Source organism: Sceloporus occidentalis, unplaced genomic scaffold (assembly GCF_023333645.1).
Source record: "Sceloporus occidentalis isolate IW3139 unplaced genomic scaffold, rSceOcc1.0.p SCAF_44, whole genome shotgun sequence".
NCBI lineage: Eukaryota > Metazoa > Chordata > Lepidosauria > Squamata > Phrynosomatidae > Sceloporus > Sceloporus occidentalis.
In genome coordinates this window covers 4,309,485-4,333,428 of record NW_028317024.1, presented here as the reverse complement: position 1 = coordinate 4,333,428, position 23,944 = coordinate 4,309,485, and the positions used below count along the sequence as shown (strand labels likewise).

General features: G+C 43.4%; 1 protein-coding gene across 1 annotated transcript in view; it reads left to right on the top strand.

Moving 5' to 3' along the window:
• Positions 1–5,094: 5,094 nt before the first annotated feature.
• Positions 5,095–23,944, top strand: part of LOC149289605 (1,25-dihydroxyvitamin D(3) 24-hydroxylase, mitochondrial-like) — a 34,331-nt gene continuing 15,481 nt past the window's right edge. The window contains exons 1-7 of the mRNA XM_089490417.1: positions 5,095–5,313; positions 5,535–5,725; positions 12,632–12,725; positions 16,996–17,092; positions 17,174–17,265; positions 20,281–20,392; positions 21,071–21,216. Of these exons, the coding sequence (XP_089346543.1) occupies positions 5,095–5,313; positions 5,535–5,725; positions 12,632–12,725; positions 16,996–17,092; positions 17,174–17,265; positions 20,281–20,392; positions 21,071–21,216 (951 nt within the window). The remainder of the gene's footprint in view (positions 5,314–5,534; positions 5,726–12,631; positions 12,726–16,995; positions 17,093–17,173; positions 17,266–20,280; positions 20,393–21,070; positions 21,217–23,944) is intronic.

Genomic DNA, 23,944 nt, shown 5'->3' with positions numbered 1-23,944 from the left:
ACGAACACGAAGAGTGCGTTTTCGTGTTCGTTCCGAAGACACGCCGAAGAGAAGACAGCGGCTGTAAAACGTAGGCGAAGACGAAGACACACTCTACCACTCTCCCCCCCTTCTAACTTACCTTGGCATCACGGCATCGTGGCATTGCGGCAGTTCACGGAAGCGGAAATCCATAGGTTCGCTGTCAGGGGTTACAAAGGCTGTGCGAGTGAGCCTATTGGTCACCTGCAGGGTCTTCCTCTGGCATCAACCAATTGGTTGATGCCAGAGGAGGTCCCTGTAGGCGACCAATAGGCTCATTCGCATTGCCCTGTAACCCGTGACGGCGAACCTGCGGATTTCCACTTCCAGGAACTGCCGCGATGCCACGATGCCGCGATGCCTAGGTAAGTTAGAAGGGGGGGGAGAGTGGTAGACGAAGACGGTCACGAAGATCTTCGTGGTGTGTGTCTTCGTCTTCGCCTACGTTTTACCGCCGCTGTCTTCTCTTCGGCGTGTCTTCAGAACGAACACGAAAACGCACTCTTCGTGTTCGTTTTCATGTTCGCCCGAAGACGAATGCACAAGTCTAGTAATTAGAGATAACTACAGGTCAATTAATGAAAGTTTTTAGACAATCTAGAATAAACCACAATTCAATATATGGGGTTCATGGATAAAGATGCAGTCAGGGACGGACTGAGACCATCCAGGGCCCGGTCAGCAAAAAGCCATGGGCCCCCTGTGGTAATGCCCCTTCCTTAGACACACCCTATTTTGACCACACCCCTTGCTGATTAAGCCCCCCCATGGTTACACCCCCTTATATCTATTTTTCAGGATTTGTCATAATAAACACACATGTAAACATGTTTTAATTTGTGGTTTTCACATATCACATAAATATAATTGCTAAACATATTAAATAATACTGGCAGCAATTGAAAAATACAAGTAACTCTAATAGGTGCTGCCGATATATATTAATATTAGACCCTGCTGCCGATATATATTACAATTAGCCCCTGCTGCCAATATAAATATTACATCCTGCTGCCAATATATACAGTATCTCACTAAAGTGAGTACACCCCTCGCATTTTTGTAAATATTTTATTATATCTTTTCATGTGACAACACTGAAGAAATGACACTCTGCTGCAATGTAAAGTAGTTAGTGTACAGCTTGTATCACATTGTATATTTGCTGTCCCCTCAAAATAACTCAACACACATGCATTAATGTCTAAACCGTGGCAACAAAAGTGAGTACAACCCTAAGAGGAAATGTCCAAATTGGGCCAATTTCTCCTCCCCAGTGTCGTGTGACTCGTTAGTGTTACAAAGTCTTAGGTGTGAATGGGGAGCAGGTGTGTTAAATTTGGTGTTATCGCTCTCACACTCTCTCATACTGGTCACTGGAAGTTGAACATGGCATCTCATGGCAAAGAACTCTCTGAGGACCTGAAAAAAAGAATTGTTGCTGTACATAAAGATGGCCTAGGCTATAAGAAGATTGCCAGGACCCTGAAACTGAGCTGCAGCCCTGTGGGCAAGACCATACAGCAGTTTTACAGGACAGGTTCCACTCAGAACAGGCCTCGCCATGGTCGACCAAAAAAGTTGAGTGCACGTGCTGAGCGTCATATCCAAAGGTTTTCTTTGGGAAATAGATGTATGAGTGCTGCCAGCATTGCTGCAGAGGTTGAAGGGGTGGGGGGGTCAGCCTGTCAGTGCTCAGACCATAAGCCGCACAGTGCATCAAATTGGTCTCATGGCTGTCGTCCCAGAAGGAAGCCTCTTCTAAAGATGAGGCACAAGAAAGCCCGCAAACAGTTTGCTGAAGACAAGCAGACTAAAGACATGGATTACTGGAACCATGTCCCGTGGTCCGATAAGATCAAGACAAACTTATTTGATTCAGATGGTGTCAAGCGTGTGTGACGGCAACCAGGTGAGGAGTACAAAGACAAGTGTGTCTTGCCTACAGTCAAGCATGGTGGTGGGAGTGTCATGGTCTGATCCCCTCCTGTTCGGAGACTGGGCCGCAGGGCAGTATTCCAACATGATAACGACCCCAAACACACCTCCTCGATGACCAGCACTGCCGCTTAGCAGACCAATCTCCTCCAAAACAGGAATCAGCATATCTGATCGGGAATGAGGAAGCCGCTTTTTGCGCACTCTCCTCCTAAACAGGAATCAGCATATCTGAACGAGAATGAGGAAGTTATGAGGACTTTTAAGGTCCAGGAGAAGGCAAGGCAGATAAGCCCACTTGCTGGGCAGACACGACAGGTAACCCACTTGCTGGGAAGACACGACAGGTAGCCCACTTGCTGGGCAGACATGACAGGTTTCCCACCTGCTGGGCAGACACGACAGGTTGCCCACTTGCTGGGCAGACGGCAGGTTGCCCACTTGCAGGGCACTCAACCAGGGTAGTCTGGATGCAGGCACTCAACTTGGGAGTCCACTAGTGGGGCGCTGGCCGCAACTCAGGAAACCCCCTTGGTGGGGCGCACTCGACAGGAAAGCCCCCTTGGTGGGGTGCACACGACAGATAGCCCCCTTGGTGGGGTGCACACGACAGATAGCCCCCATGGTGGGGTGCACACGACAGATAGCCCCCATGGTGGGGTGCACACTACAGATAGCCCCCATGGTGGGGTGCACACGACAGATAGCCCTCTGGCCAGGCTTGAATGCTGCAGACTCCACTCCGCGAACCCCCGACATAAGTAATTGCCTGCGGCCATATGTCAGGAAACTGGGTCCGTACAGGCAACTGTAATGACCCAGCGCGCCCAAAGATGGAGTTCAGGGATTCAGTATGCAGTAGCGGAGTCTCAGGACAGGGCCTGATGCAGGGCGACTGCACTCACACGGGTGATGAGCATCTAGGGTTGTGCAGGCACATACCAGCGCCCTGATTTAGCAGCGGATGTAGTCCAGAACGAAGATAAATCCTGCAAGCACCCTGGAACAGGCATGAGACATTGCACAAGACTCATGTGCGGGATGCTGCAGGCTGGGAGTGTGGAAGCTAAGCAGAGTAATATAGCTGAAACATAGCGAGCAAGGGATAGGGAGACCAGGCAAGAAACATAACAGACAAGATGATGTCATATTCCGGCGCTCAGCATGAAATGCCGGCACTGTGACCGAGCTAGAGGCCTCATGGAGGAGACTGAGGGGAGCCGAGCAGTTGCTGAAAACGTCATGAGTGACCGTTCGGCGCCCCTCTCTCTCCGCCGTGTAAAAAAAAAAAAAGACGGCGTTTCAATTCCGGGACAATGCATTCTCCCGGACTGAGGCTGCCTGGGACCTGAGACTTAAGGCCCCAATGCGGAACTGTCCTGGGTCCCCCGTAGTTCTCTGACCCTCACGGGCTCCCCGACCCTCCCAGGCCCTCGTTCCATGCCCGAGTGCCCGATGGGTCAGTCCGCCCCTTTTATTAAAAAAATTGATTTCTCTAAAGAGTGGCTGCTGAGGTAGTCAATTTACTTTGTTTGCCTTTTTGTAGTTTATTCTTTTTCAAGTTTGTTACTAATATTAGGGCTATACAGGGACAATATTTAAGAATACTCACTTTCCCTTTTAAAGTATATATATATATATATGTCAGATTACTATTAATAAGAATATAATTATATTATTACTTTTCATCAACAATATTACATAAGCTTAAATATAAGTATTTTTTTATTTATCTATTTAACCTATTTATTTTGCAGTTGCATTTTTTTTAAAATATCATGATTATTTTACACACACAAGTTCTAAAAGGTCGTTGTTTTTTTCTCCCTCTTTGTATTAAATTGAATAATGTATTTCCAGTGGACATGCAGCTGCTAGTAATTGGCGTCATTTCAGCTATTTAAGGATTGCACAGGAGTTTCTTTTATTTCTGATTTAACACGTACACACTCCAGTATTTATGTTGTATGTGCAGGTCATTGAGTTTGTGTTCGCTTTCACATCACATTAGCATAAAGATGCCTAAAATTAGTATGCTGCAACAACATTCCCGTAGGATAAGGTTCTTATTGGTAAAAAGGTGCAGAGGCAATTTAGGTACATATCAAAAAAACCCCCAAAACACATTAAAACCACCATTCTATGGCACTACCATTGGAATAATATTCAACCCTGTAGAGCTATTAAAGTAATTTAACTAAAATGGAAGTGTAGCAAGCTTGTATGAGTGGAAATAAAATCCAACCTGTGTATTCACCACTGCCAAATCACATTTGCACCATTAAATTAATTTGTGTACTCTTGACGGCAAGATATTCGAGTTGACGCACGTTGAAAAAAACAACAAATCACAGATTAATTATGCCATATTCCTAGTGAATGCCCTCGCTGAGATGGCCTGGGATAATAGGTATTTGAGGGGTATAGAACGTATAGTGTATAGAACCCACATTTATCCCTCTAAACCCTATCTTTGGGTAAGGCTAATTTAATACATCATGTGGCAACCAAATGACAGCTCCCACAAACAGTATAATGTAAATAACTAAGGCATTTTTTCTATTAAAATTTGCATATATAAATGAAACAAATAATTAGTGTGTTGTGTACACTGTAATGTAACAAAAATAAGAAATATCTTTAAACAATAAATATGTATTATCCGTTAACATGTTTTACAACAGCTGTTTTATAACAGTTGTGTTTCCCTATTACATGCTTAATAGCAGTTTGCTTTCTATAACTGGAGCTCAGCATACTGTAAAGGAGTGTACTTGAAAGAGAGTCTGTTGAATCAGTTCATCTTCCTAATTAGGAAACCTTACACCAATCCTCTATTGTGATGATATAAATAAGCAATCTTTGATTAGCATTTTGATTGTACGGTCACAGTCCCACCCATGTTCTCTCCACTAAACGTTTAGCCAATGATATTGAAGTATATGTTCTATTATGAAAATATTATATATATAAAGGACCAATCAATTTGAGAGATCTTGGTCAATCTTTTTGCAATGCTAGAATACCTACCCTAATTCTACAAACATAAATATTTGTACTAAGAAAATAGAGACTGACAGAACATAACATCTTGATTTGCATTTAGCAGTATCATAAATATAAGCAATATCTGCGATGAAGATTCCATCATCACCATTATTGCGCAGCATTTCATATTTAAGAAATATTGTTTTAAATTGTGCCGGAAGTTATCACACTTCAACAGATTGCTTACCTTTACCAAGAAGACCTCTGCCTTTTTCCTCTCTACCAGGTCCTCTTGATTGTCCTGGAATAGGAAGTCTCTTAAATGTTCTTTGGAATGGAGGGTTAAAAAATCAACATGAAATCATGGTAAGTTACTAGGTCCCACAGAAAATGTTTTTCTATACAAAAAAATATTAGACCACGTGAAATTATGTATATGCATAATAATATATATACACATTGTGCATATGTAAAGCTGTATTTTATGTTAAACCTGTGTATATGTAAAGTTTTATTTTTTATGTTAAAATGTGTATAATTGCATTATTTTATTGTTTGACTTAATAAAGTAATATGTTTATGTTTAGTACAAATACCATCAAAAATATGGAAGAATATTTAAGATGAATCTTGGAATTTTTAAGTCAGTACAAATTGGAGATCCGATTCTTTTGGAAACTTTTCACAGAACAGAAAATGTTTACCCTAAAAGAATGGAGATAAAACCCTGGAAGCTGTACAGAGATTACACAGGAGAAGCTTGTGGTTTGCTTACACTGTAAGTAAATGCATTGTTTACAAAAATATGGAAAGTCTACAGTTACAAAATGTTTTGACTGTGTGCAGAATTTTCATTAATATGTAGAATTATGATTTACATTAACATGATTTGTTATTATACAGCGCTCTTAAATGTTTTACAGAAAGTCCAATATGTTATAAGAAAAAAGAAACAAGATAAAATCATAATTTCATATTAAAAGTAATTTTTTAAACGTTAAACCACTATATAATTTGTTTATTTTTTACTGTAAAAAGTTCAATATAATAGGCACTTATAATACATTATGCATGTCACATTGCATTATACGTGCAAATAAAACTCAGCTAATCTTCTTCCTAAAAGTTCATACATGTATCTGTTCCCATACTGCCTGTCTATAGAAATATTGTTATTATATCATGTCTATATGTAATTATAATGAACTTAGTTATTGTGTCGTAACGTGATAATATTGTTATTATATCATGTCTATATGTAATTATAATGAACTTGTTATTGTGTCCAGATAAGTGTATAATATCTATACCCTCATTATATCATAATCCATCTCCTTCTCATAAACATTAAGAATGATATGACTATTTGTTAATTAACAAAGTGTTTAATCTAAGATTACTATTAGTTTGAATTAAGGACACTATGCATGGCATAGCTTTACATCTTCTAGGAATATATTTTCTTACACCTCTAAGCAATACCATACATCTAGCTTGCAACCTTCTGGTTCACCTACGTTATTTTATTAGAATTTCTCTGAAAGGCTAACTTTAGACCCCTTATGACATGATTTCCTTGCTATAAATCTTGGAAGCCTTAATGTTTCTCTTTTTGCCACACATACTGTCATCTACCCCCATAATACAGGACATAATATATTTTCAAGTCACCAGAATGAGGAATCTGCACACACACCAAAGGAACTCAGGTGCTTAACTGTGCCAGGAAGGGCCAGCTCCCCAGTAGATCAAAATAAATAAAGGCTCCAGGCACTCAAGGGTTCCAGCTCAGGCAGATTTATTGAAGGACAACACCAACAATGTTTCGACCTCACATATGAGTTCTTTAATCATGAAGTAGCCTGACCCTTTTCATATTTTTCTCTCTTTTTTTCCTCTCCCTGATAATGGCCATTATTGTCTTAGTACATCTCTCCCCAACTTTAAAAAAAACAAAACGTTTTTGCCGCTTCTATCCATACAACTCTATAGTTCCAAAACTCTTGATAGTTGCATATGAGGTCTACAGGACCTAATAATGCAGTTGCACTCATTGCAAACACAAAATACCATCGATCATCCACTTGGGACAGGGGTTGTTCCTGAAAACTTCACCATTTTGCTGTCAGGTTCGGGATGTGGAACCAGGTATGCATGATACCTCACAGCAGGTGAGGGCAGATAGCAAAACACAGAAATAAATAGCCAAGGGGTCCGAATTGGAGAAAACAGCGTAAAAGGTATTTAATAGTCAAGGGTTCGGGATCAGAGAAATCTGCGTAAACAGTATTCAATAGCCAGGGTACAGCAACACAATAGAAAAACACAATAGAGCTCCGTTAGGCACAATAACTGAGCACTGAGTGATACTCAGTGCTGATTTTTAAAGATACTACCAGTGGTTGCCGCATTCCCCGCCTTCTCCATTCGTGAATCTACAAAGAGAGGTGTGGGCGCGCGCGCTACTAAACACAGACTGCGAAGCAGCTGACGGAGCAGAAGCGAGGACCGCGGCGGCGTGTGAGCTGGTACCCACCATTGGCGGGTACTCCGGTGAGTCGCTTAGTTGGGGTCTTTGCTGGGGACCCTGACAGAAGCGGAGAAGGCAGTGATACATTCAAAAGGAATGTGAGAGAGTGTGAATGAAATTGTGAGAGAACGTGAAAGAGCATGAGAGAGTAAATGTGGGTGAAGCACAGCACATTTTGTTTTCAAATGTAAAAAGTCCCTCGATTTTCATCCAAAACGAATGGGCAGTAAAGAGAATTATTTGTCCTTCACAGCTGTGTAGGATGAATAAAACTGGTTGAGGAACAATTCAAATTATTAATTTTGTTTTTTGTCCATTCATGTTTGGTTCATTTGCACTTGTCTAGTGCAACCTCACCTTGTTAGAAAGTTTGGCTGTTCCTCTTCCAGTTTTATTCATACTGCATAGTTTGTTTTTCCTTCATTTAATGAAATATCTGCAGTCAGAGCAGTGATTGTGTTGTTGGTAGCCGCCAAACCAGCAAATAGTGAAATGTTATGTTATCACGTTATGACAGTATGTGTTCCATCGAGGAAATCATGCACTCTAACACGCGTGTGCGATAGTGATACTAATTTAATAAATGGCTTAAAAGAAACTATGTGCTTATCACAACGTATCAGCACTTGTTTTGAAAAAAATAAAGTGACAAGGATACCATTCAGGTTGTATTACAGAATAACAGTACAGCGTTATTACCGTATTTGCTCGATTATAAGACAAGGTTTTTTAGAGCAAATACTCTGAAAAATAACACTCTTCTTATATTCGAGGTTGCCTTCTATAAGACTAAGATCCAGATCCCCTGCAGCTCTGCAGGGGACCTGGATCCTCTTCTCTGGTAACCTTACTTCTATGACTGAACGCCGGCATGACCTGACCTTCCGGTGCTCCATCATAGAAGCCCCTTGCAATGCTGGCAGCAGCGGAGGTTGTCCGGCTGCCAGAGAGGAGGATCCCTCACAGTGATGCGCACAGACAACCTCCGCTTCTGCGGGAACTTCAGCAGGGGCTTCTATGACTGAGCACGGGCGTGACGCGATATTCCGGTGCTCAGTCATAGAAGCCCCAGCGGAACTAACTGGTAGCAGAGGTTGTCTATGTGCATTGCGCAGATGTCCACCGGGGAGGGACAGAGTGGCATACGGGAGTCTGAAGTACAGGGGACGAGTCTGGGGAGGCATTGGTAAGTCGGGAGGGGCAGAGTGGCATATGGGGGGGTTATAAGGCATTCTGTAGGCAGAGTGGCATATAGGGGGTTAAAAGACATATCAGGGAGACAGAATGGCATATAGGCAGGTTTAAGGCATATCTGGGAGGCAGAGTGGCATATAGGGGGTATAAGGCGTATCTGGGACAGAGAGGCATATAGGCAGGTATATTGAAATGAAAAGAGTAAGGACAGTTGCAGCCAGTGGTGTAACTACCGGGGTCGTAGGGGTCGCGACTGCGACCGGGCCCTGGAGTTCTGCTAGTCAGGGGAACCCAAGGGGTGCCGAGCGGTCGTTTTCAGCAACTGCTCGGCGCCCTTCTGTCTCCTCCGCCTGCCTCAGCGCTGCCCCGACTGCAGTGGTGGGAACGTGAGGCGTCTGTCTCGGGTGCCGGCGCTTCACGCTGAGTTCAGCAGTGCATCCGTGTGCACAGCGGCAGAGCCGCGAGACAGAGGCCTTGCGCCCCCACCACAGGACTGCACGATAAGTGACCTACAAAGGGGGGTAGGGAGAGGGTTGATAGTGAGAAGAGGGGGTGGGGAAAGGGTAGATAGTGAGAAGGGGGTAAGGAGAGGGTAGATAGTGAGAAGGGGGTAGGGAGAGGGTAGAAAGTGAGAAGGGGTAGGGAGAGGGTAGATAGTGAGAAGGGGGTAGGGAGAGGGTAGATAGTGAGAAGGGTGGTAGGGAGAGGGTAGATAGTGAGAAGGGGGTAGGGAGAGGGTAGATAGTGAGAAGGGGGTAGGGAGAGGGTAGATAGTGAGAAGGGGGGTAGGGAGAGGGTAGAAAGTGAGAAGGAGGTAGGGAGAGGGTAGATAGTGAGAAGGGGTAGGGAGAGGGTAGATAGTGAGAAGGGGGTAGGGAGAGGGTAGATAGCGAGAAGGGGGTAGGGAGAGGGTACATAGCGAGAAGGGGGTAGGGAGAGGGTAGATATTGAGAAATGGGGTAGGGAGACGGTAGATATTGAGAAGTGGGGTTAGGGAGAGAGTAGATAGTGAGAAGGGGGTAGGGAGAGGTAGGGAGAGGGTAGATATTGAGAAGTGGGGTAGGGAGACGGTAGCTATTGAGAAGTGGGGTTAGGGAGAGAGTAGATAGTGAGAAGGGGGTTAGGGAGAGGGTAGATAGTGAGAAGGGGGTAGGGAGAGGGTAGATAGTGAGAAGGGTGGTAGGGAGAGGGTAGATAGTGAGAAGGGGGTAGGGAGAGGGTAGATAGTGAGAAGGGGGTAGGGAGAGGGTAGATAGTGAGAAGGGGGGTAGGGAGAGGGTAGAAAGTGAGAAGGAGGTAGGGAGAGGGTAGATAGTGAGAAGGGGTAGGGAGAGGGTAGATAGTGAGAAGGGGGTAGGGAGAGGGTAGATAGCGAGAAGGGGGTAGGGAGAGGGTACATAGCGAGAAGGGGGTAGGGAGAGGGTAGATATTGAGAAGTGGGGTAGGGAGACGGTAGATATTGAGAAGTGGGGTTAGGGAGAGAGTAGATAGTGAGAAGGGGGTAGGGAGAGGTAGGGAGAGGGTAGATATTGAGAAGTGGGGTAGGGAGACGGTAGCTATTGAGAAGTGGGGTTAGGGAGAGAGTAGATAGTGAGAAGGGGGTTAGGGAGAGGGTAGATAGTGAGAAGGGGTTAGGGAAAGGGTAGATAGTAAGAAGGCGGCAGGGAGAAAGTAGATAGCAAAAAAAGGGGGTAGGGAGAGGGTAGATATTAGGAAGGGGGGTAGGGAGAGGGTAGATAGCGAGAAGGGGAGTAGGGAGAGGGTAGATAGCGATAAGGGGGGTAGGGAGAGGGTAGATATTGAGAAGGGGGATAGGGAGAGGGTAGATAGTGAGAAGGGGGGTTAGGGAGAGGGAAGACAGTGAGAAGGGGGGGTAGGGAGAGGGTAGATAGCGAGAAGGGGGTAGGGAGAGGGTAGATAGCGAGAAGGGGGTATGGAGAAGGTAGATATTGAAAAGGGGGATAGGGAGAGGGTAGATAGTGAGAAGGGGGATAGGGAGAGGGTAGATAGTGAGAAGCGGGGTAGGCAGAGGGTAGATAGTGATAAGGAGGGGTAGGGAGAGGATAGATAGTGAAAAGGGGATTTATTGTGATTGGGGGGCCCTTAACAGATTCTCGCACCGGGGCCCTGAGGCTTCTAGTTACGCCCCTGGTTGCAGCAGTAATAGAGCACTGCGTCTGGGCAGGCAGACACTGGCAGATGACAGGCACATGCAACACCATGGAGCAGGACTGAATTTTTGCAATATTAAAACATGTTTTAAAAAAAGGATCCCCCAGTGTAAAGACGGTCAAAGAGGTGCAGCAGCAGCAGCAGTAGTAGTAGGACAATATATTATATTTACAGTATATTATACAAATTATATTGTCACCAATATTTTTTTTATCAATGAAGAATATTAGATAATGATAGAAAGATTATAAAAAAATTAACTTGTCCACAAATTACATGTTTGGCCAGTAGCATAAATTGTCTTAATCAACTAAACGCCACACAATGCCTATTGCTGTCCCTGTAATACACTACAGTAGTATGATACAGCTTCTCCAATCCACCCTACACCCTACATTTTCTACACCAAAGTAAACTATTAAGTAATTTACAATGAGCATCAATCTCAGCCTCTGCAAAGCTAACTGTCACTGTCTCACAATCCAACTCTGATCAGTCTGTAAGTGCTGCTAACGACAAGTTAAAATGGTGTCATCACACTTATATGTATAATGCCTGTCCCTTCCCCTTGTAAGTGCTGATTGGCCAGAGTGGAAAAAGTAAGGGAATACTCCCACAGGTTGTTGGATTCAATTTCAGCCATTACCATAAAAAAAAACACTCCCCATTTGTTTTGGCTACTTCTACCTATCAGTCATTGATATGTTACCTCCTATACAAAGTCCCTCCCACTTTACCTCATCAACGAGCGCCAAAATGGCTTGTAATGGGGCCAAAACAGCTTGTAATGGCAGCGGCTGCACGTAGCGAAGAATGGACGAATCATGATGCATTTCGGGCACTTTTAAAGTTAATATTTTTAAAGCTAATTCAAGTATGATATAATGCCATTAGCACTTAGAGTGAAAGGGACGTGTTCTTGCAGTTTGGTTTTATGAAGCACAAAAGTATACAAAGTTATTACTAGACATTTGGATGCAGACAAATTAAAATTTTAACGGAATTTTCCAATTTCATCAATTCATATGAATGTTAAAAAATGAGGTGGGAGCCCAACAAAACAAACGAAAATAAAGCAGAGACATCCAAATTTTTGTTTGTATTTCGTTGGCTTTTTCAAACTCTCTCAAGGTATCCCTACCTTCTCCTCTTCTTCTCTTGCCTCTTCTAGTTCTTCAGTTTTCTTTCTTAGTTCGCTTCTCCTTGTGACTTATTTTTTCGTCTGCTTCTCCATGAACCTGACTCCAGGGGCACTTCCAGAAAATGGCGGAGCCTCCAGGCACACCCTCTCCCCTGATTGGGGGTGAGGCTGTCCCTGTGGCCCTGCCAAAATAATGAAGAGGAATTTGTGGAGAAAGAGTTGTTAAGAAGTGCTTCTCTTTCTCCATGTGTTCGTCTTCATTATTCTGGCCTCTCAGAGTACTTCCACAACAGGGGCAGAGCCATGGAGATAGCCTAACCTCTGTTACTTCATTGGGGAGAGAGGTTGTGCCTGGAAGTTCTGCTCTTGTGAAAGAACACACAGGGAGAAGCGGGTGAAGAAAGAAGACAGAAGAACAATAGAGGTATTTAAGCTGATCATTGTATATCACAAGTCAAGCCATATTAACTTGAAGGAGATAAAAAGTCAAGCACTGGAATCCCAGGGTGGAGTTTGAGCCAACTTGGCTCAGGCTTCTATTAGCTTTCTTCAAAAGTAGAGCTAAGCTAGGCATTGAGCTCAACTCTGGCTCAACCAGTTATATATGTGCATCACTTTTGTTTTATTTCTATATTTTCTTTGCACAGTGATGGACAAGAATGGCTTGCAATGAGACAAGCAGTTCAAGCAAAACTTCTGAAACCGAAAGAAATATTCAAAATGGATTTGAAAATCAATGAGGTTAGTTTGAAGTTATTCTGATATTTTTATGTTTGTCTATTGCTGGTGCTTCTCTTGTCTTATATAGTAAGAAATAGACTTGTGCATTCGTCTTCGGGCGAACATGGAAATGAACACGAAGAGTGCGTTTTCGTGTTCGTTCCGAAGACACGCCGAAGAGAAGACAGCGGCGGTAAAACGTAGGCGAAGACGAAGACACACACCACGAAGATCTTCGTGATTGTCTTCGTCTTCGTCTACCATTCTCCCCCCCTCTTCTAACTTACCTTGTCTTCGTGGCAGTTCCCGGAAGTGGAAATCCGCAGGTTCGCCGTCACGGGTTACAGGGCAGTGCGAATGAGCTTATTGGTCGCCTACAGGGACCTCCTCTGGCATCAACCAATTGGTTGATGCCAGAGGAAGACCCTGCAGGTGACCAATAGGCTCACTTGCACGGTCTTTGTAACCCCTGCCAGCGAACCTATGGATTTCCTCTCCCGTTAACCCCTTTGATGCTGCATTATCTAACACAGCATCGAAGGGGTTAACGGGAGAGGAGATCCATAGGTTAAAGGGCCGTGCAAGCGACCAATAGGCTCACTTGCACGGCCCCTTAACCCTTTGAAAAATAAACTTAACCCCTAACTAATTGAACAGGGAGGGAGACCAGTGGAATCTGCCGGGTAAGTTGCAGCATTGAGGTTTTAAAACCCCAATGCTGCAACTTACCCTGCCGATGCCACTGATCTCCCTCCCTGTTCAATTAGTTAAATGTCCGTACGAGCGACTTTATTGTTCGCTCGTACGGACAGTGGCGGATCTACCGGGGTCGCAGGGGTCGCGACCGGGCCCCGGCGGCAGGGGGGCCCAAGCCAAGGGGCCGGCCAAAATCTTTTTTACGTTTATTTATTTTTTTTTTAAATAAGGCAGGGGCGTCCAACATGCGGCGCGCGGGCCAAATGCGGCCCGCGAGACCTCGAGGTGCGGCCCGCGTAAGATCGGCAGCCAGGGCAACCGATCTTACACGAGCCGCACCTCAAGCCCTGCTACTTACTTGTGGGAGGGTCTTCTGGACAGCACAGAGGAAGCGGAGTTCACGTGACATCCTACTTCCTCTGTGCTTTAGCAGAGAAGGCAGAGGGAGGCCGCGCCCCCTGCTGAAGTCTGTGAGCGGCATCGAGGAGCTGCAGTACAGGTAAGGGGGTGGGGAGGGTGTTTGAATGAGTGTGTGTGATTGAGGGAATGAATCTGTGAATTAATGATTATATGAATAAATGAGTGCGTGTGTGTGTGTGTGTGTGTGTGTGTGATAGCATGGATGTGTAAGTGCTGGAACCTAGGCATGATGGGACTGTGATTGCTGTTAGCAATCACACTCCTATCATGCCAAGTCAGCCAGTACATGCTGAAACCTGGCCAGCTGCCCCCCTTGTGTAGTGATGCTGCCAGCAGTATGGGGTCTGCACTTACAGCCACCCTGTACCAGCATGTACTGGCTGACTTGGCATGATAGGAGTGTGATTGCTAACAGCAATCACAGTCCCATAATGCCTAGGTTCCAGCATTTACTGGATGGATGTGTAAGTGCTGGAACCTAGGCATGATGGGACTGTGATTGCTGTTAGCAATCACACTCCTATCATGCCAAGTCAGCCAGTACATGCTGAAACCTGGCTAGCTGCCCCCCTTGTGTATTGATGCTGCCAGCAGTATGGGGTCTGCACATCACTTACAGCCATCCTGTACCAGCGTGTATTGGCTGACTTGGCATGATAGGAGTGTGATTGCTAATAGCAATCAGAGTCCCATCATGCCTAGGTTCCAGCATTTACTGGATGGATGTGTAAGTGCTGGAACCTAGGCATGATGGGACTGTGACTACTGTTAGCAATCACACTCCTATCATGCCAAGTCAGCCAGTACATGCTGAAACCTAGCTAGCTGCCCCCCTTGTGTAGTGATGCTGCCAGCAGTATGGGGTCTGCACATCACTTACAGCCACCCTGTACCGGCATGTACTGGCTGACTTGGCATGATAGGAGTGTGATTGCTAACAGCAATCACAGCGAGCACAGTCCCATCATGCCTAGGTACCAGCATTTACTTGTTGCCTGGGTATGATAGGAGTGTGATTGCTGTTAGCAATCACACTCCTATCATGCCAAGTCATATTGCTAAGTTTGTCCAATTGTGTGTTACCTACTTTTATTAAGCATGTGAGTTTTTATTACTATTTTTAAAGGTGGGGGTCATTTTCGGTTTTGGCTAAGTGAACCCTGAATGTTTTGGTCCAGAATTTTCATTTTAGTTCATCCCTAGAATAAATCTAGGGAATCCTGAATTTGTAGTCGCAAAACTTTCAAGGCCCAGAAATCAGTGAGAGGAAGAGTAAAGGTTTTGTGTCATTTTACTTTATTTTAATCTGCATATTTTATTAAAGGCCATATTTTTTGTCACAGTGAAAAATGAGTGCGGCCCGCGCACGTATACAATTCTGATGAAGTGGCCCACTGCAGAAAAAACTTGGACACCCCTGGATTATGCCCTTTGTACATGCGCCCCTTTTTCTTTGATTTTTTTACAGATATGATTCAATATGTAAATTGAATTTGTTGAATTAGTTGAAAAAAAATTGTTGGGTAAAAATCATGTTTTTTGGGGGGGGTGAGGGGGCCCTTAACAGATTCTCGCACCCGGGCCCTGAGGCGTCTAGTTACGCCCCTGCGTACGGACATTTAATTAATTGAACAAGGAGGGAGACCAGTGGGATGTGCCGGGTAAGTTGCAGCATTGGGGTTTTAAAACCCCAATGCTGCAACTTACCCTGCAGATGCCACTGGTCTCCCTCCCTGTTCAATTAGTTAAAGACCAGTGGCATCTGCAGGGCAAGTTGCAGCATTGGGGTTTTAAAACCTCAATGCTGCAACTTACCCTGCCGATGCCACTGGTCTCCCTCCCTGTTCAATTAGTTAAATGTCCGTACGAGCGACTTCATTGTTCGCTCGTACGGACATTTAATTAATTGAACAGGGAGGGAGACCAGTGGGATGTGCCGGGTAAGTTGCAGCATTGGGGTTTTAAAACCCCAATGCTGCAACTTACCCGGCACATCCCACTGGTCTCCCTGTTCTATCAGTTAAATGTCCGTACGAACGACTTTATTGGTCGCTCGTACGGACATTTAACTGATAGAACAGGGAGACCAGTGGGATGTGCCGGGTAAGTTACAGCACCAGGACCCTAAAAGTCTGTACGAGCGACCAACAGGACCAGGCGAATATTCGCGGAATACGAAGTGTTTTTTTTTGCCGAAGATGAGCACGAAGACGAACACGAAGAGCCCCCTGGTGCCCAAGTCTAGTAAGAAACAAGAAATCAAGAGCCATTAGTCCTACTTAGTCTATCCTGTGTTTCTACCAGCTGTAATTTTAAAATAAAAAAATCCTTGGTTTTGTCCTTAACTTTAGATTTACGATAGCCTAAAGCTTTTTCCTGCATGCTTAAATTCCCTCACTATAATCTGCTTTTTATATATTTTTTTCTAAAATTCCATATTAGAATACAGATCACAAAAGACAAAACTTTTTATAAACAGAATCCTGTAACTAAAATAGAATTGGCCTGGAGGGGACATACAAAGAGGGCCAGCATGACAGGGTTGGCCATCAGTGACCCAATGTATCACTTTGTCTGTGGTGTAAGCCTAATGGAGGACCTTAGTGGGGGCTGTATGCTAATGTTGATGTCACCCATCCCCGGGGTAAGTATTTCTGCACAGAGTACACCCCCCTCACTTTACAAAATTCTACAGAAGTTCCCACCCCCCCTTGGTTTTGGCTTTTGGTATGGCAGGGGGTCCCTTGGGGTCTGGTGTCAGTGCGGCAGTTGGCCGTCTGAGGTATAGCAACTCGGCAAGCATTAGCCCAATGGCTACATGCAGCACTCCCCATGGAATGGCCCTAGGGAGTAAGTATTGGCTTCGCTATCTTGCAGGACGGTAAGAGGTCTTATTATCGACTACGCCTGCGTCAGCATTCCTGGGGGACCCCTAGTAAGCTAGGACGTTCAGTGTTGGTTGGTATTAGCTAATGCTAATTGGCGGTCTATGCAAAGCTTGAATGGATGTTTGCATATTTCAATTTATGTTTACAATTACGTATGTCACACATATTTAATAAATCTGTGAACTTTAAAATTAAGCAGGTCTCTCGTGTGTTTTCTGTGTGATTAATAATCAGCCATGCCCCTGTCATATACTTTATTAATTCCTTTGTTATTATATTTTTCATAGGTCTTGGCTGAGTTTATGGTATACCTCAATAGAATAATTGATCAAAACGGATGTATTGATGACTTATATTTTGAACTTAACAAGTGGTCATATGAAAGTAAGTTAAAAAAAAGCTGTTACTGTGTTAGTACCTCTGTTTTCTTTTAATTTTTTAATTAACTTGATACTTTCTCTACAGCAATTTGTTCAGTCTTATATAATGAGAGATGTGGGCTTCTACAGAAAGATTGTAATGAAGATGCCTTTCTTTTTATTCAATCAGTAAAAAAGGTAATACAAGTTTTTAACATCAGAAAATATATATTGGGACCAAAATGTAGATAAAGTATATTGAAGTAATTAATGAGCCTTTGCTAATGATGAATTAACGTATGGCTGTTTAGAGCACACAACAGTTTAACGTATGACTGTTATCATCTCCCAATATAAATTAGAATGAATCATAACTAGACTTGTGCATTCGTCTTCGGGCGAACATGGAAACGAACACGAAGAGTGCGTTTTCGTGTTCGTTCCGAAGACACGCCGAAGAGAAGACGGCGGCGGTAAAACGTAGGCGAAGACGAAGACACACACCACGAAGATCTTCGTGATTGTCTTCGTCTTCGTCTACCATTCCCCCCCTTCATCTTACCTTGTCTTGTCTTCGCGGCATCGCGGCAGTTCCCGGAAGTGGAAATCTGCAGGTTCGCCGTCACGGGTTACAGGGCAGTGCGAATGAGCCTATTGGTCGCCTACAGGGACCTCGTCTGGCATCAACCAATTGGTTGATGCCAGAGAAAGACCCTGCAGGTGACCAATAGGCTCACTCGCACGGTCTTTGTAGCCCCTGACAGCGAACCTATGGATTTCCGCTCCCGTTAACCCCTTCGATGCTGCGTTAACACAGCATCGAAGGGGTTAACGGGAGCAGAAATCCATAGGTTAAAGGGCCGTGCAAGCGACCAATAGGCTCACTTGCACGGCCCCTTAACCCTTTAAAAAAAGTTAACCCCTAACTAATTGAACAGGGAGGGAGACCAGTGGCTGCCGATGCCACTGGTCTCCCTCCCTGTTCAATTAGTTAAATGTCCGTACGAGCGACTTTATTGGTCGCTCGTACGGACATTTAACCCGGCACAGACTAACTAATTGAACAGGGAGGGAGACCAGTGGCATCGGTCTCCCTCCCTGTTCAATAAGTTAAAGACCAGTGGCATCGGCAGGGCAAGTTGCAGCATTGGGGTTTTAAAACCCCAATGCTGCAACTTACCCTGCCGATGCCACTGGTCTCCCTCCCTGTACAGAGTTAAGTGTCCGTACGAGCGACTTTATTGGTCGCTCGTACGGACATTTAACCCGGCACGGACTAACTAATTGAACAGGGAGGGAGACCAGTGGCATCGGTCTCCCTCCCTGTTCAATTAGTTAAAGACCAGTGGCATCGGCAGGGCAAGTTGCAGCATTGGGGTTTTAAAACCCCAATGCTGCAACTTACCCTGCCGATGCCACTGGTCTCCCTCCCTGTACAGATTTAAATGTCCGTACGAGCGACTTTATTGTTCGCTCGTACGGACATTTAATTAATTGAACAGGGAGGGAGACCAGTGGGATGTGCCGGGTAAGTTGTAGCATTGGGGTTTTAAAAGTCTGCACGAGCGACCAACAGAGTCGCTCGTGCAGACTTTTAAAACCCCAATGCTGTAACTTACCCGGCACATCCCACTGGTCTCCCTGTTCTATCAGTTAAATGTCCGTACGAGCGACTCTATTGGTCGCTCGTACGGACATTTAACTCATAGAACAGGGAGACCAGTGGGATCTGCCGAACAATTACGGCACCAGGAGTATAACAGTCTGTACGAGCGACCCTATTGGTCGCCAGCAGGGGGCTCCCCCTGCTGACGACCAATAGAGTTGCTCATACGGACATTTAAACTCCTGGCGCCAGAGCGGCTTTAACCCCGTTTTAACCCCTTAACCGGGGAAAACGAAGAAAACCCGAGCACGAAGAATGTCCGCGAATATTCGCCCGAAGAGAAGACAGGACCAGGCGAATATTCGCGGAATACGAAGTTTTTTTTTTTGCCGAAGACGAGCACGAAGACGAACACGAAGAGCCCCCTGGTGCCCAAGTCTAATCATAACCATGGTTTGTTTTAGCGTACTTTTCTGAATCAATGTAATCAGGGATATTTTGAAGTTAAAGTGCTTATGCAATTTTTCCAATTTTATTAATATACTATAGGGAAAAAAGTGTAAAATATATTTGTGGTAGGGGTAAAACATGAGCGAATGCCCAGTGGGTCTGAAATGTGTCTAGCCCCCGAAAACGCCCAATTTTTTAGGTAGGGTAGGGGCCTACCTCTCGTAAAGGAGAAGGAATATGGATTGGAATGAGAGAATATAGAAAAAAGACTGAGGGGAGCAGAAAGAGGGAACTGGGGGGCGATCAAAGCGCTAATGAAATACCTTGAAGGAGAGGGTCGTGAAGGGGGTATAAATACTCGCTGAGACACATTTTCCACAAATATAGGCTGAAATCAGCCCTTACATTTGTGGAAGGGTGAAACATGAGTCAAGGTCCAGTGGATCTGAAATGTCCCTAGACCCTGAAAAGCCACCCTTTGTAGGTACGATAGGGGCCAAACAAATGAACCAATGCTGAGTAGAGTAGAATTTATTAATAAGACTGTGTTACAACTGTGTTATCATTTGCGAGATCTTTAAAAGCTCTTATCAATTCCTATTCTTGGTTCAAAATGTGCGCTAAGAAGGGAAGGCCTATCCGGGTGTAGTAGGGAAAACTCATGTTGTATTTCTGCCATATATAATTTGATAGTGTTAGGGGAAAGTTTGAGATTAGTGTGGCAGAAGGTGACAAAAGGTAGAACCGAATTTTTTTTAAACGAGTAGAGCTTCTGAGAGCCTGGATAGATTCCTCTAAACAAGCACCACCACTCCCTGCACATGAAACAAGGAGAGCAGCTCAAGATATATAAAATATGGCGACGGCGCCTCCTAAGCTTAAACGGTGTCACTGAAATGCCTTGTTAGCAATATGGCGTAAATTGACGTGACTCCTCTCGGTTCCTGCTTTCCCTGGGGGGTATATATGGAAGAGGAGAAGCAGATCAGGGTGTCAATGAGATGGTGACACGAAAGCGACTGGCGGAGAGGGTAGGGGTACATTCTGAGAGAACGTGAGTGAGACTGTGGGAGAGTGTGAAAGAGCATAAGAGATTGAATGAAAGTAGTACAATATTCAATGCAGTACCAGAATAAACAAAACATTTTATTTTACAGATGATGCAGTATTTAGGTCCACTGATGGTGACCTCAGCTGAACTTCACAAAAAATTCAATACATCTCAGTGGAAAAACCACACTCAAGCCTGGGATAATATATTCTTAACAGGTAGGTAATGGAATGTGCATTTTAGTTTAAATGGAATAAATTAAGGTTCTAAATACAATTTAATATGCTGTTTCTTAATGTTATTATTACGTTTCACACAGTCATTGAAACACACCATGTAACTGCAAAGAAACAAAAAGTTGGACAGGAAAAATTAACCAGATCATGTACTGGAATGTCCCTTCCAGTATAAGGATAATAAGGGTTTTAATGACTAATGCCTAAAATGCAGAAACTAAAGTTGACCACATCAGCAATTCTTCCAAGGACATTATGCAAACATCCTTTACAGTGTGTGGGGTATAAAACTGGATTCCTTTTCATGATACTCTAGGACAACATTTTACATGTGCCAGTCAACAATACATGAAATGTATGGTAAAAATGGTCTATGTAGTCACTGTAGGATGTACATCTTGGTTGCAATAGGATTTAACTAAATCAAAATTGCATGGTTTTCCATTGAGTTCCAATAATGTTTACGCCCTTACATAATGTTCTCCCTTACTTAATAGACCAATAGGCCAGACCACCAAAAACTAATTTTAAAAATATTAAATTTTAATAGAAATGCCCTGATTTAATTAATTCTAATTAACAATGCGGTTGTTTAATTGTTCATGCAATCTACATTTAGGCTGTGCTTCATTGTAATTTTTTGATTCACCTGTTTTTTAGTGAAGCAATGCATCGAGAAATGCCTTAAAAACACCTCCACTGACAAAAATGATGACTTACTCACTACAATTTATTCTGAAAAGCTTCTCACAATAAGACAACTCTCTGGCCTTTTTGCTGAACTTCAGATTGGTGGTGTAGAAACTGTAAGCTTTTGTCTTTTATTTGCATACTATATTGTTTTAGAGTTACTTTACTCTTGTAAAGTGATAACATACTGGTTACTTTCATCACTAACAAGTATCACTGTAAATTAGGGATTAATCTAGCCTTGGTGTAGAATTAATCTAAATTTCATTAAAGACAGGAGGCAAGTATTTTGCATTTCCTTCTTTACTGATTAACCTCCAGCAGCAAAACAGTTTCCATGAAACAACAAAAACAACCAATCAGGATAAAGCAAAACACCCTATATCAGTCCATGAGCCCAGCCACTCCTCCTCTTTCTTTGCAGAAAAGCCGAACAGGTACCAAACAGCAATAAAACGACTTCAACTACAGGACACACAGCACAACATAGACTGGCCCGGAACCGGACAGTTTCATGCAGCAGGACGAAAATAAAAGATCCGAACACGCCGATAAGAAATACGGCATAAGAGAAGCGCAACCTTCGCGGACAACGGTCATTATCTGGCCATTTCTCCATGAAGCTAAGAACCTTAGAGACGTCCCAAAAGGAAGCGTGCAGCCAGTGGTCTAGAAGACCGAACGCCGCGCAGCAGATGACAAACCGATGGATCTTTCGCTACACCAAGGCCCTCCACTGGAACATGGGCTGCCGAAATGGCTGAACGAAACACATAGATGGTATGGTATGACTTACCCTGGGAAAAAAGATGTGCAAAAAAGTTAAGGGCAGCTACTATAGGGGCTGTAAAGGGATCCAAATGGGGTTCCAAACACCAGTGATGCCAGACTCCCCAAGCCTGGAGGTAGGAAGTCGCGAGCTGTAGCCGATAGGCCTGACACATCCCAGGATCCCCTGAAACAGTCCAAGCCACCATCGACAGACAGTCCTGAAGAATAAGGGGGTGCAGGTTACCCTCTGGATCCAGTAGTAAGTCTCACGATGATGATAGGACCAAAGGATGCTCGCATGACATCTCCAGCAGCGGGAACCACGGCTGAGCCCTCCAAAGGAGCCGATAGAGGCTGATCTGCTGGCGGCATGACCCCATAACGACCAGCCCTGTGGGAAAAACTAGACTTGCGCATTCGTCTTCGGGCGAACATGAAAACGAGCACAAAGAGGCCGTTTTTGTGTTCGTTCCGAAGGAACGTAGAACAGAATACAGTGCCAGCAAAACGTAGGCGAAGACGAAGACTCACAACAACGAAGAATCGAAGATCATCTTCGTTTTCGCTGCGCAGCCGCCAAAATTTCAAACAGGAGTGAGCTGATCCTCGTCTGTCCAATCAGCTCACTCTTGTGACGTCACGCTAAGGGTCTCGTCCAATGCCTGTGCTGCTGTTTTTTGAATTCTGAAAGCGCCTTTATAAGACCAGAGCTTGCCTGAGAGATCCATTCATTTTTCGCTGTGACTGCTTTGGCAACACTGCTGTGCTGCATCCGAGCGTTACAGAGAGATATTGTTCTGTTCTGTGTGAGACTGGTAAGCCTCAGCCTGCCATTTCTCACAGTGTACTCTTCCTCACTTCAGTTCTACTGAATTAATAATTTTATTAATTTAGTCATTTTTTTATTTAATTTTTTCCCAGTGCTTCTGTCATCAACTGTGTAGTGCTGTTGAGTTGACAGTGCACCCAGTGCCTACTGCCTGTCCTGTCTTCAGTTAGATAAATTAAATAATAGAATTTATAAATAATAATTTAATAGAATATATAATAATTTAATAGTACATTAATTTATAATATTATATATATTTGTCAGTCATATATTTATTATATACTATAGTATACTAGTGTAGAGTGTACTGTAGACATTCAAGACATCTACTAGTGTCTAATCTAAAATCATTATGTTAGTAATATTATATAATTCATTTTAGCTAGCTTAATAGTTAATTAGCTATAAATAAAATTAATAATTAATTACTACTATCTTATAGTTCAGATAATCTTATTAGTACTGGTGCTGCAGCTCTTTAGTTTGTGCTTTGTTTTAGCAACAGCAAGAGACCAAGTCAATTTTTCTTAATTAATAATATTTCATTTTATTTCATTTGTTTTGCTCACCTCAGTCCATCAGTGAAGTGAACTTGTTGGGCTAGCCGCATAAGTGCTGTGTTCTTTTTTGATCAGCAAGCAGTGCCGTTAACTGTTTTGCAAAGATTTTCTCATTTATTTTACAATTTATTTTAATTTTATTAAAAGTACCCTTAGTGTTTTGCTCACCTCAGTCCATCAGTGAAGTGAACTTGTTGGGCTAGTGAGTGCAGCCGCATAAGTGCTGTGTGTTTTTGTTCAGCAAGCAGTGAAGCTAACTGTTTTGCTCTTACATTTTATTTTCTATTCTAATTTCTTTTCAAGAAAGATTGACTGTGTGACGACAACAACTGTACTAAGCAAAACTTCAAGGTACTAGCTGTAGTACTAAAATAATTCTAATCTTCTTTAATCTTAATCTATAATATATTATAAATATATAATATAATATAAATTGTAATTCATAATCTATAATATAAGTAATTCTAATTCTAAATTGTAATTCCTAATCTATATTCTTCTATCTATAATACATAATATAAGTAATTATTTCTAATCTATTAATATTATATAATTTAATATTAATTAATAAATCATATACTGAATCTGATTTAACCTCTCTTTATCTTAGTGGGCTTGAGAGCGTCTGCCTAGAGGTAGACTTATAGTGAGGAAATATAGCTTTAGCATAGTAGTAGGCTAAGC